At 33.9% G+C, this 13484-nt stretch overlaps 2 protein-coding genes across 2 annotated transcripts; both read left to right on the forward strand.

Moving 5' to 3' along the window:
- The first annotated feature begins 8036 nt into the window (after positions 1-8036).
- On the forward strand, positions 8037-8975 carry LOC137811407 (protein P21). Its single transcript, XM_068613140.2, has one exon. It carries the CDS (start codon positions 8079-8081, stop codon positions 8754-8756), a length of 678 nt encoding a protein of 225 aa, XP_068469241.1. The 5' UTR covers positions 8037-8078; the 3' UTR covers positions 8757-8975.
- Positions 8976-11950: 2975 nt separating this feature from the next.
- On the forward strand, positions 11951-12908 carry LOC137811406 (thaumatin-like protein 1). The gene has a single exon (XM_068613139.2). It carries the CDS (start codon positions 12066-12068, stop codon positions 12792-12794), a length of 729 nt encoding a protein of 242 aa, XP_068469240.1. The 5' UTR covers positions 11951-12065; the 3' UTR covers positions 12795-12908.
- The last annotated feature ends 576 nt before the right edge of the window (positions 12909-13484 follow it).

A 13484-nucleotide genomic window follows, 5' to 3' on the forward strand; every position in this document is an offset into this window, starting at 1 on the left:
ATGCTAATTCTAAATAGTTACCTTTTTATAATTAATTGTCTTACCGTATCTTGTACTAGTTTGGATTTTTTTGTAATAAACATTTATATGTGAAGAAAAGTGGTCAAATAGATAATCTTGCCAATAAGATTAAATCAATTTATCTACCCCATTTTTATAAATGTCTTATTTACATTTTTCAAAGCTAAGGTATGTAATATTAAATTATAACAAATATTTTCATAAAGTTAGATATAATATTGTGAGTGCTCTTACATATCAGTATTTTTTTGTTATAGTGGGTCTTGGGTCTTTTACATAGGTTCTTCCCCTATATAACTATAAGGTTCAGCCCCTATGTACAGTCACTATGATTGAATAATACTTCTTTTATTGTTTCACCTTTACTCTTCTTCTTACTCTTACATGGTATCAAGATCGGGTTCATTTTTTTCTTGAACTCTGATCATGTCTTCTTCATCTTCTCCTACCTCCGATAAAGAAACCCCTTCATCCTCTTCCTCTCCCTCTTCTCAACTTCATACCTTTCCTACGTCTCTCACCCTGAAACTCACCGATGACAACTTCCTGATTTGGAGTCAACAGATTCTTGCGCAGGTCGAAGGTCTCAATTTACTCAAATTTTTGGAATCATCTTCCACTCCTCCGCCGTTTCTCTCTTCTGGTAAAGAAAACCCTAATCCTCTCTTTCTTCTACGTAAACAACAAGATAATCTTCTGGTTGCTTGGCTGTTGGCTTCGATGTCGAATTCTTTGTTAACCAAAATGGTTGGTTTACGATCGGCTTATCAAATTTGGGACAAGCTGAATGTCTATTTTGGCGTCCAATACCCGTGCGAGAGTTCGCAAGCTCAAAACCCAGTTGAAAACCCCTAAGCGGGATCGATCTATCAGTGTTTATCTTCTTGACATCAAGCGGGTTGTCGATTCTCTTGCGGCTGTTGACTCCAATGTTTCCACAGAAGATCATCTTGAAGCCATCCTGGATGGTCTTCCTGAGGAGTATGATTCGTTCATCACCTCTGTCACGTCCCGTCTTGATCCCTACACTGTAGACGACATTGAAGCATTGCTCCTGGCTCAAGAAGAGAGGTTTGACAAACATAGTCTCTTGATCGTCCTTTTCATTCAAGCTAATACTGCTTCTACTCAATGGAACCCTTCGGCCCCTTCACGATCTTCGTTTCGTGGAACCAATTTGTGTGGCGGCCGTGGCTCTGCCTGTCATTCCTTCAATAAACGACAACCACGGTTTCGTAATTCACAAAAGAATTCATGGAGTGGAGTTTTTGATTCTTCTTCTTCTCAACCTCTTCGGGTTCAAAGTCAACTTTGTTTCAAATTTGGCCATATTGCTCTTCATTGTTGGCACAGGTCTGCTCCTATTTTACCATCCAGTGTTTCGGCTAATACTGCCCTTTTTCAGCCTTCCTCTGTAGGTGACCCTGAACCTTCAATTTTGGGAACCCCTTCCATCGTTACTGACCCTTTGTGGTACCCTGATAGCGGCGCCACTCATCATATCACGCATGATTCCTCTATCTTCTCCAAGAAAATGAACTATTCTGGTAATGATACTGTGCAATTGGGAAATGGGTCAGGTATGAATATTCAGCATCTTGGTTTTGCTTCCCTATGTTCTTCTGGTTCTAATGCTTCCTTCCGTTTACATAATCTTTTGCATGTTCCTTCCATTCATAAAAATCTTATTAGTGTCTCTAAGTTTGCACGTGATAATAATGTGTTCTTTGAATTTTATCCTAATCAGTGCTTTGTCAAAAATCAGGATACCAAAGAGATTCTTCTCCAAGGAAACATACGTGATGGCTTGTATGTTTTTCCCTCATTACACAGCTCTTTGCTACCCTCTGTGAATACTAGTTCTCACATCTCTGTTATATCTCCGTATGAATTGTGGCATAAAAGACTTGGTCATGCTTCATCTAGAACTGTTCAATGTGTAATGCGAATGAGCAATATATCGTGCAATAAAAATTATTTGTTTTGTGATTCATGTGTTGTTGCCAAAAGTCATCAATTTCCTTTTTCACTTTCACACACTGTCTATACTGCTCCTCTTCAGTTAGTTTTTGTTGATATCTGGGGTCCCTCACATGTTACTGCGCGTGATGGATCTATGTATTACATTGCTTTTATTGATGCGTTTTCTAGGTATATTTGGTTGTATCTTATAACTTCAAAATCTCAAGCTACTGCTGTCTTTTTGCGTTTCAAATTACTTGCTGAAAAACAAATTGGTTTTCTCATCAAATGTCTTCAAAATGATAATGCTAAGGAATTTATTTTCTTAACAAAAATCTTGCATGATCATGGTATTACTCATCGATTTACTTGTCCGCACACTCACGAACAAAATGGATCTGTCGAACGCAAACATCGTCATGTTGCTGAAACGGGTTTGGCTCTTCTTTCTGCTGCTTATCTTCCTCTTAAATTTTGGGGTGAGGCCTTTATCTCTGTTGTTCATATTATTAATATTTTACCAACGCCTGTTTTAGATAATGTTAGTCCTCATGAAAAGTTGTTTTCATCTAAACCTAATTATACCTTTCTTCGTATCTTTGGGTGTGCTTGTTATCCTCTTTTGAGACCTTATAATCAACATAAGTTTGATTTTAAGTCATCTTTGTGTTTATTTCTTGTTTATAACAATACACACTAAGGGTATGTTTGCCTAACTCCTTCTGGAAAGACTATCATCTTAAGACATGTGATTTTCAATGAATATTTGTTTCCTTTTTCCAAACATGATAATCCTTTTGTTATTCATAATGAGAGTAATACTATTGATTCTTCCTCTTCTTCTTTACCTATAACTATGGTTTCTGTTCCTAATTGTTCCTCTCCTACACCTACACCCACTCAGTCATCACCTATATATATTGCTCATAATCATTATCAGACTACTTCTCCTATTCTTGTTCCCAATCTTCATCCCATGGTAACTCGCGCTAAGGTAGGTATATCTAAACCCAAAATTCTCCATATTGTTGTGACTAATGATTCTTTTCAGTCGTCCACCTACAAACAAGCTATGAATCATCCTCAATGGCTTCATGCAATGCAATCTGAATATCATGCTCTTGTTCTAAATAACACTGGGACTCTTACTTCCTTGCTTGATGGTGCAAATTTAGTTGGTTTTAAATGGATTTTCAAACTGAAATATAACTATGATGGGTCTCTTCAACGCTACAAAGCTCGGCTTGTAGCCAAAGGCTTTCAACAATACGAAGGATATGATTTTACTGATACTTTTAGCCTTGTCATCAAGCCAACCACCATTCGAATTGTCTTGACTATTGCCTTAAACTCACGGTGGCCAATTCATCAAATCGATATCAACAATGTCTTTCTCCATGGTGACTTGTCATCTCCTGTCTACATGCAACAACCACCTGGATTCTCCACTGACTCTACTCTTGTTTGTTGACTGAATATAGCCATATACAGTCTCAAACAGGCACCTCACGCCTAGTTTGAAAAGCTCTCCATAACTCTTCTTCGTCTATGTTTCGTTGCTGCTAAGAGTGACACTTCTCTCTTCACACGGTTTACTCAATCTCACACTATCTTTATCCTAATTTATGTTAATGATATCTTAGTTACTGGTAGTTCTTTGGTCTTAGTGCAGGAATTCATCAAACAGTTAGGCTTATCCTTTGCCTTGAAGGATCTTGGACCGCTGCATTACTTCTTAGGAATCGAAGTTTCTTAGCTTAAAGACAATTCCATTCATCTATCTCAAGCAAAGTATATTAAAGATCTCTTATGTCGAACTAACATGGTCAACTCAAAGCCCCAACCCTCTCCAATGCTTTCTTCTTTACGGCTTATCGCTAATGAATCTGTCTCCGTTGATGATCCAACGTTATATCGGTCTATTGTTGGTGCCTTGCAATATGCTACTATCACCAGACCCGAAATCTCCTTCTCGGTTAACCGTGTTTGCCAGTACATGCATCAGCCCCAGATTCATCATTGGAAAGCTGTGAAATGCATTCTGCGATACTTGGCTGGCACATCAACTCACGGTCTTCTCTTAACTCCTTCCCCAAACTATTCTATCACGGGTTTCAGTGATTCAGATTGGGCCACGAACTTGGATGATCGCAAGTCTACCACTGAATATTGCATATTTGTGGGTCACAATCTTGTGTCTTGGTCATCAAAGAAACAAAAAGTTGTCTCCAAAAGCAGTACTGAGGCTGAGTACAAAAGCATTGTCGCTGTCCTTGCTGATATTACCTGGATCCAGTCTCTGATGACGGAACTACGCATCCCCTCTTCCACTCCAATAATTCATTATGATAATCTCGGTGTTGTTCATATTGCTGCCAATCCTGTTCTACATTCCCGTTCGAAACATTTCGAGCTTGGCTTACATTTCGTCCGTGACCGTGTTCAGCGTAAGCAGCTGTTGGTTGTTCATCTCCCGTCTCAATTTCAACTTGCCGATGTCCTCACTAAACCTTTGTCAGAAACTATGTTTCAGAAATTCAAAGATAAACTTAGGGTGGTTGATAACTCACTCATAAGTTTATGGGGGGTGTTAGATATAATACTGTAAGTGTTGTTACATAGTAGTTATTTTCTGTTGTAGTGAATCTTTTACATAGGTTCTTCCCCTATATAACTATAAGGTTGAGCCCCTATGTACATTGACTTTAATTGAATAATACACTCTTTTTACTGTTTCACTTTTACTCTTCTTACTCTTACACATAAGGATATTTTAGTATGTTTGCTTACATGAACTCTTTTTCTAAAGTAAAAATTATAATATTAGGAGGAACACGTGTCAGCCTATACTATATGATTAAGATAGCTTTTATTTTAATAGGAAACTATTTTTCTCACAATAATATACTTACTATTACTTGCAATTATTTGTCACTATCTATCCATAAAACAGAACACATTGCTCTGAACAAATAGAGAAATGAATAGGAATCGATGTGAAATAAAACTTGATTTAAAAAAAATTTAAGAGAAAAAAAACGACAACACAAATTGAAATTAAAAGTAATTAATATTTTTCATTGCTGCGAAAATTAAAATAGATTGATTTATAATTGAATATTTATATAAGAGTTGAAAATATACACTTGGCTCAAAATTTAAAGAAGTGTGTTTTTAAATGAAACAATTATATTAACGAAAGGAATTCGACCAATTTTCACCAAACTGTATGGAAGGTACTTAAGAAAATTGTGGGGTGTAGAAAGATGAAACCCTAATATTTGTAAGTTTGGGCCTCATTCTCACACCTTAAAGGATTATTTGTCTACTATACTTACATCTATTTCTCACTATCATATTTTTTGTGTGTGTAGGATGTGAGGGAATATCCATGATTTGGATCAAGAAATATGAAGGAAACAGGAAGAGTGGATTAAGATGAACAATAATTTCTCTATCCCTCTTCAGATGCAAAGATGGAAGGGGACATGATGATTTTTTTTCCGTTTTGTGCTTATTTTTAGTTTTGTCATTCTCGTAATAATATATTTAATAATACCTTTTAGTTTTATTATTTTTTCATCATATATGGTTAGATAATATTAATTTTATGATTCTTTTAATGTTTTGACAATATTAAATAATTCATATATTTCATTTTTTTTAAAATAATTATTTAACGGTACCAAAATAAATTATTTAACGATACCGAAAATAATTTATAATATTTTAATTAACTCAAATCTACACAAAAAAATAACTCATGTTTTGTCATTTAAATATTTTTAAATACAAAGGTAAATTTGTAAATTTATATTTTACACATTCTAAAAAAATTAAAAACATCTTTAACAACCATCACAAAATTTAGTAAACCTTCCTAACACATTCACTCTAATACATCTCAATTCAAGCACACTTACTTTCCTCTCACATCCTCGCACTTCCAGTTCCATTTCTCAATCCAAATTACGTTTTTGGGTATTAGATTGTGCTATGCTCAAAGGAGATATCAAAATATTTCAAATGATATGAAAAAAAAAGTTGTAAAAGTATGGAAATATCTTGAATGTAACACGCATGTTTCTTTCTTCAAGAATGCTTATAAAAATCTATTATGTGTTTTCTACACAATCGTTTCCATGCAAACATAAAATCAAAATATTATAACTGCCGTGTATTGTAAATTGGAAGAGAGAGGTGCCCATTTTACAAGACACGGTGGAATCAATTTCTTTTATGTATAGTAAAGTAATGGCTTATTTTCTTAATTTATTATACAGATGGGAAAGTAGTCTTATTAAAAAAAATAAAGAAAAAATAAATCGGTGTGAAGATGAAATAGGTAGTGTAAATAAGATGGACCTAGATCGTTTACGCTACATAGAGCCAATGTTTCTTATTATGGGCCTGACATTCATTAACCCAAGCATCTCTGGCCTGCTTTTAGTGGACTGTTTCTTCCTACAACTCCATTGATAATATATTTTTATCCTTTTTGTGTCACCCTCATACATAATCTTGAAGATGTTTTTGGATTCAGAAGTGTCTTTTTAGATTTATAAAATTCATAAATGTCTTTTTTGGATTTGAGATAAGCCTATGAATTATGTAATTCGCATTTATTCCAGATTATATAATTTGAAAGTTAATCTCATATATCGAAAAGACTTTCGGATTATATAATCTTGAAGCTAATCACCCATTTAAAAAAAAAAATTTCAGATTACATAATTCAAAAAAAACTTTCAAATTATGTAATGAGACTGGAAAAAAAAATTATAGATTACATGATCTAAAAGCTAATTAAAAATTTAGAAAAAACTCTCGATTTATGTAGTAAAAAATATTAAAATAATAATAATTTTGGAATATAAAAATTTATGGGAATAAAAAAAAAAATTTATGGAGGTGCAGTGGAGGCCTTAGTTTGTGTAGGGGATAGGAGTAATTGGACTTTTCAAGTTTATCATCTACACGCAAGTAAATAAGCCATGAAATTTCAAGATTTACCAACTCTAGAAGATCAAGATGAAATAAACGTTGAATATTTAAGAAAAGATTTTCAACACTTTTGCCCATTTTTTAATTGACTTTTTTTATTTTATTCCTACTTGTCTTCATTTTTTTTTTCAACCTGCAGCTCTACAACAAAAATTAAATAAAACTGGAACGTGATTTGACTTTGACATTTTTTTAACCCCTTCCATTTGGATTAGTTTCTTAAGAATGAAAATGAAATGTTAATATCATATCGACAAGGAGCAACATGCCAACACCAGACTTCGTATATCATCAAACGAAGACTTTATTTGACACCAAATTTGTTGCTTTCCTGTTGCATCAATTAAACTCATGGGGGTAACGAGTAACTATGTATGTTTTTTTTAAAAGATTGCAAAATATTGCACTTATATAAAAACAATAATAACTTTTTTTACATATACTAAAGTACCATCCATTTACGTTGTGGTGCTTATTTTACAGATGTTAAGGGCTCTGAAACTTCATTGTGTAATTCATATACGCCTGTTTTTTAGACTTAGTTTTTATATTATTATTTTTGCAGACTCTTAATCTTATGTCGTAAGTAGATAAGTTAGTTCTTACGTGTTGAAATTAGTTTGGCATGTTTTCATATTTGCGCATTTCCATTTTCAACATTCATTGTGACGGGGAACCAAAAAAATCATAAACCTTTCTCTTTTTCACTTGTTCGTAAAAATCTTTTAGATGGCTGCAATGCAACATTGTTTTCTGTTAATTTCGCAATTTATTTCAAAGGTTGCAAAAATATAGTTTTTTCAAATTACATGGCTTTCCACAATCACGGCTCAAATTTAAAACACGCTTCAATGTATTAACGTGACTTATTTTGGTAAGTATCTTCAATTTTCTACAGATTCAGTTATTTTTTATTTTAAAACGCACAACAACTCTTCAAAGTCCACAATTTAGATCTTCTCCATGACAACACCAGCTGAACTTTTCAAAAACCATTTGCTTTTCAAACCTACCAATATGCTAAATCAACCCTATAAAAGTAATACACACAAACACAAAACCTCTTACCCCTTTAACAACCATCAATAACAATGGCAGTCACCAAAAGCCTCTCAATATTTCTCTTCGTCGCCGTGATCTGCGCCGCCGCAGCCCAGGCCGCGCAGTTCAACGTCACAAACAACTGCAACTTCACGGTGTGGGCCGCCGCCGTGCCCGGCGGAGGAGCAAGGCTGAACCCTAACGAGACATGGAGCATCGAGGTGGCGAACGGCACCACGGGAGGGCGCATTTGGGGCCGAACAAACTGCACCTTTGACGACGCGGGACGAGGTGAGTGCTTAACCGGCGACTGCGGCGGTGTTCTCGTGTGCAACAATACTCACGGTACACCCCCAAACACGCTGGTGGAATTCGGGGTGAACCAGTACAGCAACCTCGACTTCTACGACATCTCCCTGGTGGACGGTTTCAACCTTCCAATTCAGTTGAACCCGACATTTAACTGCAGCAGCGTAAAATGCGCCGCCAACATCATCGGAGAGTGCCCCACCGAACTGCAGGTTCCGGGCGGTTGTAACAACCCATGCACGGTTTTCAATACGACAGAGTACTGTTGTACCTCCGGTGCTTCGGGGTGCGGTCCCACCGATTATTCCAAGTTCTTCAAGGAGAGGTGCCCAGATGCGTACAGTTACCCTATGGATGATGCCACCAGCACATTCACTTGCATGGGAGGATCTGATTATAGGGTTGTGTTTTGCCCTTAATTCATTTGTGTTTATTTTTGTAATTGCTTTTTTTTTTTTAATTTCATTATTCGTATTGTTATTGGATACTTTGATATATGTATTATGACAGAAAATAAGATGTTATTGGAGGCGAGGATCTCTCTCTCATGGGATGTGGTGCTCTTTGTCCCAAAATAAGTTACAAAGATTTACATAAAAGTTCACATGAAAGGAAACAAGTAGTTCTTGTTCTTGGAACCCTAGAGAGTTTATTTATTATGGCAAGAGGGCATTTCCAAAGGAAAATCAATGTTGTTTCCTTCTTATATTTTATGATGAATTTCTTAAAATTGAAAAAAAAAGGTTCTTCTAATGTATTTAATTTTAAAAAATATATTTACGGAATATAGATTAAAATATTATTTTTATTGACTAGGGATTTATATAAAGAATTTCAATTGAAAACATTATGAACATGTTGTAATGGAATGCCCCTATCTCTACGACTTATGAGTTTCATTCATATGAACAAAATAGTTTTCCACTGCCATCCATTATTTATGTTGACATGCATATTTCCCAATTTTGACAAAGGTAATTAAAAAACTAAGAATTGAACAGCGATGTTGAAATGAAATTGAAGTTTTTATACATTTTCTTTCCTGGTAAAAAAAAGTTGTTAAAATCAGTTTTGAACAAAAAATGTTTGATAAAATTACTTGTTTAAGTGATTAATAAATCTAAAATGATAAAAAAGAACATCTTTAATTATATAATTGAATAAATTACATTTGCCTCTACTTTAAACTTAGTTAAATTAATGACATAAAATCTTATTTAGATAATACACTTTATGTATTGACTCAATAATATGTAAGTTGATTAGCTTTTATTATAATTTTCTCACATAAGTTTTATCAATCATGACTCTAGTAGTTAATAAAATGTAATTTAAAAATAAGACCCTTAAATATCTAATATTTCCAGAGTGAAGGCTAATTAATATAATTCTATCTAGTCTCCAATACATAACCATAGCTACTTAAAAAATGTATTAGTTACTTGTTATTTAAGAGATTTTGATTATAAGGGAAAAGGTTTAACGATTGAAACTAATTTATAAATGCAACCAATTAATTTGGACTATTGTCCATATGCACTTGCATTCTTCATCCTCATATTTTAAAGTTGCACTCCCATAAAATTTTAAATTTCAATTTTACTATTTTAAAATAAATTATTAGGTGTGAATCTTCAATGTGTTTGTGTTGAAGTATTTGGATACTTGGTGACTGATTCTGAAAAGTACGATAACAAAAATATGTATTTTAAATTGTATATTTTGAAATATATGTTTTGTATTCTAAAATAAAACAATTTAACTTTCTACCATTATGAAATTTACCATTCAAAAGAGGATCTAAATGCACATGACAAACTACTTCAAAAACAAAAATGAAATACTTACCGAAATTGCATCACCAAGCACCGTGCAACACAACTAGCCACCATAAAAAAGCCACTAAACACCAACAACCACAGTCACTGAGCACTACCAACTTCACAATAACACAAGCACATCGAATGTCCATAATTCAGAAGGGTAATTGGTACTTCAAAATTTAGGGGGTGTAGCTTGAAAATATGGGGGTGGAGAATGGAAGGGCCTTGCCCATCTTTAAAGTGTAGGCCTTTATTGAAGTTTTTATAGGAAACTGTTTTTTAGTATTTTGAAGTATAAGAATACCTTTGAAGGATAAGAGACAAGAACATTTTCGTTAATCTTCTACTTGACTTAGACATAAAGGTAGCAATTATATCCGAAAAGAACGTTACCTGGGAAAAATCAAAATATCAAATTAAATTAAAATAATCAGGTTAAAGAAAAACAAAGGAATGCAAAAAAAGTATTTCAAAAGACTGAATTTGTTGAAAAAACTAAAGAAGCAAACTGAAATATAAAACTTTTTCCAACAGAACCAATCTTTCATTTTTGTGTAAAGCACTCTTTATTTCCTCGGTGATTAATTTAGAGTACTAACTTAAAATTTTAAAAAACTTATTAGATTGAAATAATCAATAATTATTTATAACATAATAAAATATAATGGGATGTATCTGCGACCTAAGATAATAGCGAAATGTGCAGAGTTGAGTGACAAATAAAACAGTATTTGAATATAAAGTTGAAAAGTGATATTTTGAAGCAATATTTAACATTTGAAAAATTAATATTTTTATTTTTAACTTAAAATACTTATTTATATATATATATATATATATATATATATATATTATTAAAACAAGTTGTAAAGTGTTTATTTTTAAAGTATGGTTTTCTTTTTTCACAAAGTTGAAGTTGTTAAAACATCTGAAAATTGGGTGGCACGTGTAGGCGTGTCTATTTTTTTGAAGTATTTGATTGAACTGGAGTGTAACTGTTGTGTTTGACCCGAATACATAATACATAGATATGATGACTAATATTTTTAAGTACAATTTAAATTAAAATAAAGTTTGGCAGAGAGATAAGGAAGAAGAAGAAATGAATAGCCGCCTCAAAGCTTTGCGACTAATTTTCCACGCACACTGTTCATTTAAAAGCGATAGCTCCACACCAAACACCATGTGGGTATATTATGAGATTATTGAAACGGTCTTAATGTTCTTCTCTCAAATTAATGAAAAATATATATTTATCTTTTATAAGGGAAACTACGTTAATTATAAAGATTTGAAATGGATTGTATAAATGAAATTATAATCAATTTAGAAATATAGTTAAAAAAAATTAGATATAAGGAGAAGTAGAAGAGTAATATTCTATTTATAAGAGAAATATGATGACTTAATAAAGAACAGCATATAACATACTATTAGAACTGAGAGATAAGGGGAATAACAACTGGTAACATTCTAAGACATAAGAGTAATTCTAATTTATATTTTATATTATATTCAGTATATTTTATATTTTATGCTCTTAAATGTCAAAGTATTTTTTTATAGGTGGAGTTTTCTCCTTTCTTAATTCATGAAATTTGTAGGAATACAATCTGATAACCATCGAATTGAGAGAGATTTCTCTTGATCTTGATTAGAATATATATATATATATAATAATAATAATAATAATAATAATAATAATAATAATAATAATAATAAAAGTATAAAATTAAATAATATGAAAAAATATTATTAAGAATTATAATATGATCGTATAAAAATTTGATTTCTCAACGTATCATTACCATTCATATAAATTGTTAAAATCTCTCTACACTCAACCATGTAAGGCTATATAAACACCAAACACCAGTTTTGGAATCCACACTGAACACGATAAACATGGCTCACTCACTCTCCCTAACGCCACTTTGCGCCCTCCTCATGCTCGCCTCATTATCTCTCGCCACCGCTGCAAACTTCGAGATCGTCAACAACTGCCCCTACACGGTGTGGGCGGCTGCCAGCCCCGGCGGCGGGCGGCGCCTGGACCGCGGGCAGACGTGGAACCTGTGGGTGAACGCGGGCACTGCCATGGCCCGCATATGGGGTCGCACCGGGTGCAACTTCGACGGCAGTGGGCGAGGGCGGTGCCAGACAGGTGACTGCACCGGCGGCCTGAACTGCCAGGGCTGGGGCGTTCCTCCGAACACCCTGGCGGAGTTCGCCCTGAACCAATTCGGCAACTTGGACTTCTACGACATCTCCCTGGTGGACGGTTTCAACATCCCTATGGACTTCTACCCCGTGAACGGAGGGTGTCACAAAATCAGTTGCACCGCCGACATTAATGGGCAGTGCCCTGGGCCATTAAGGGCCCAAGGGGGATGCAACAACCCCTGCACCGTGTATAAGACGAACGAGTATTGCTGCACCAATGGGCAAGGAACTTGTGGACCCACTACGTACTCTAGGTTCTTCAAAGATAGGTGCCGTGATGCTTACAGTTACCCTCAGGATGACCCTACCAGCACCTTCACTTGCCCTGCTGGTTCTAACTACAAGGTTCTCTTCTGTCCTCTCGGAGATCCTCTTCACATGCTTCCTAATACCACCACCAATCAATATTAAAATAACCATACCAACGCTGTGTAGATCCTTCGATGGGCCTACCTACAAGGAAATGAAGTTTTTTCACAACTTCATTTTTTATCATCAATAAAATTGGATCTCCTTTCTGTTTCATTTGATCTCTTCTACTGCCATCAAATTAGAAAATGAAATCTCTCTCACTCAACTTTCTATGTCGCGCTAGTTTCTGTAAGGAAAAAGTTTCTTTAACAATATCATCATAAGGAAAAAAACAAATATTTCACAAACACTTATATTAATATAATAATATTTTGAATTAAAAAATATAATGAAAATAATTTAAAATATTAATTTATTGAACTTTTAATATTATTATTTTAATATTATTTAATTACAAATTTAAAACCTATACTATCATGCGATTTCAAGACTTTTTAAACTATCATTTTTCAATGTTTACCTATTTCTGATTATGATTGATGGTAATATTGTTAAACCTGCAGCAGATTGAGAAATAATTCTTTCTTGAATGAACCAAAAATACATAAATGATCATGTCCCCACAAAGAAATATGACTTTTAGTTTGAAATGTTCAAATATATATACTAATTTAATTAAATTCACTAATCTGTTAATGTTTTTTAATCAAAGTCCCATATGATAATCTCTTCATTGTATTTTATTTAAACTGAGTTTCTCTTAACACTTGCCATTTCAGTTGAACTATT

This window comes from Phaseolus vulgaris, chromosome 2 (assembly GCF_051622355.1).
Source record: "Phaseolus vulgaris cultivar YP4 chromosome 2, ASM5162235v1, whole genome shotgun sequence".
NCBI lineage: Eukaryota > Viridiplantae > Streptophyta > Magnoliopsida > Fabales > Fabaceae > Phaseolus > Phaseolus vulgaris.

Bases quoted from the DNA above. Each gene is read 5' to 3' on its own strand.
- LOC137811407 (XM_068613140.2), top strand. From the start codon at position 8,079: ATGGCAGTCACCAAAAGCCTCTCAATATTTCTCTTCGTCGCCGTGATC.
- LOC137811406 (XM_068613139.2), top strand. From the start codon at position 12,066: ATGGCTCACTCACTCTCCCTAACGCCACTTTGCGCCCTCCTCATGCTC.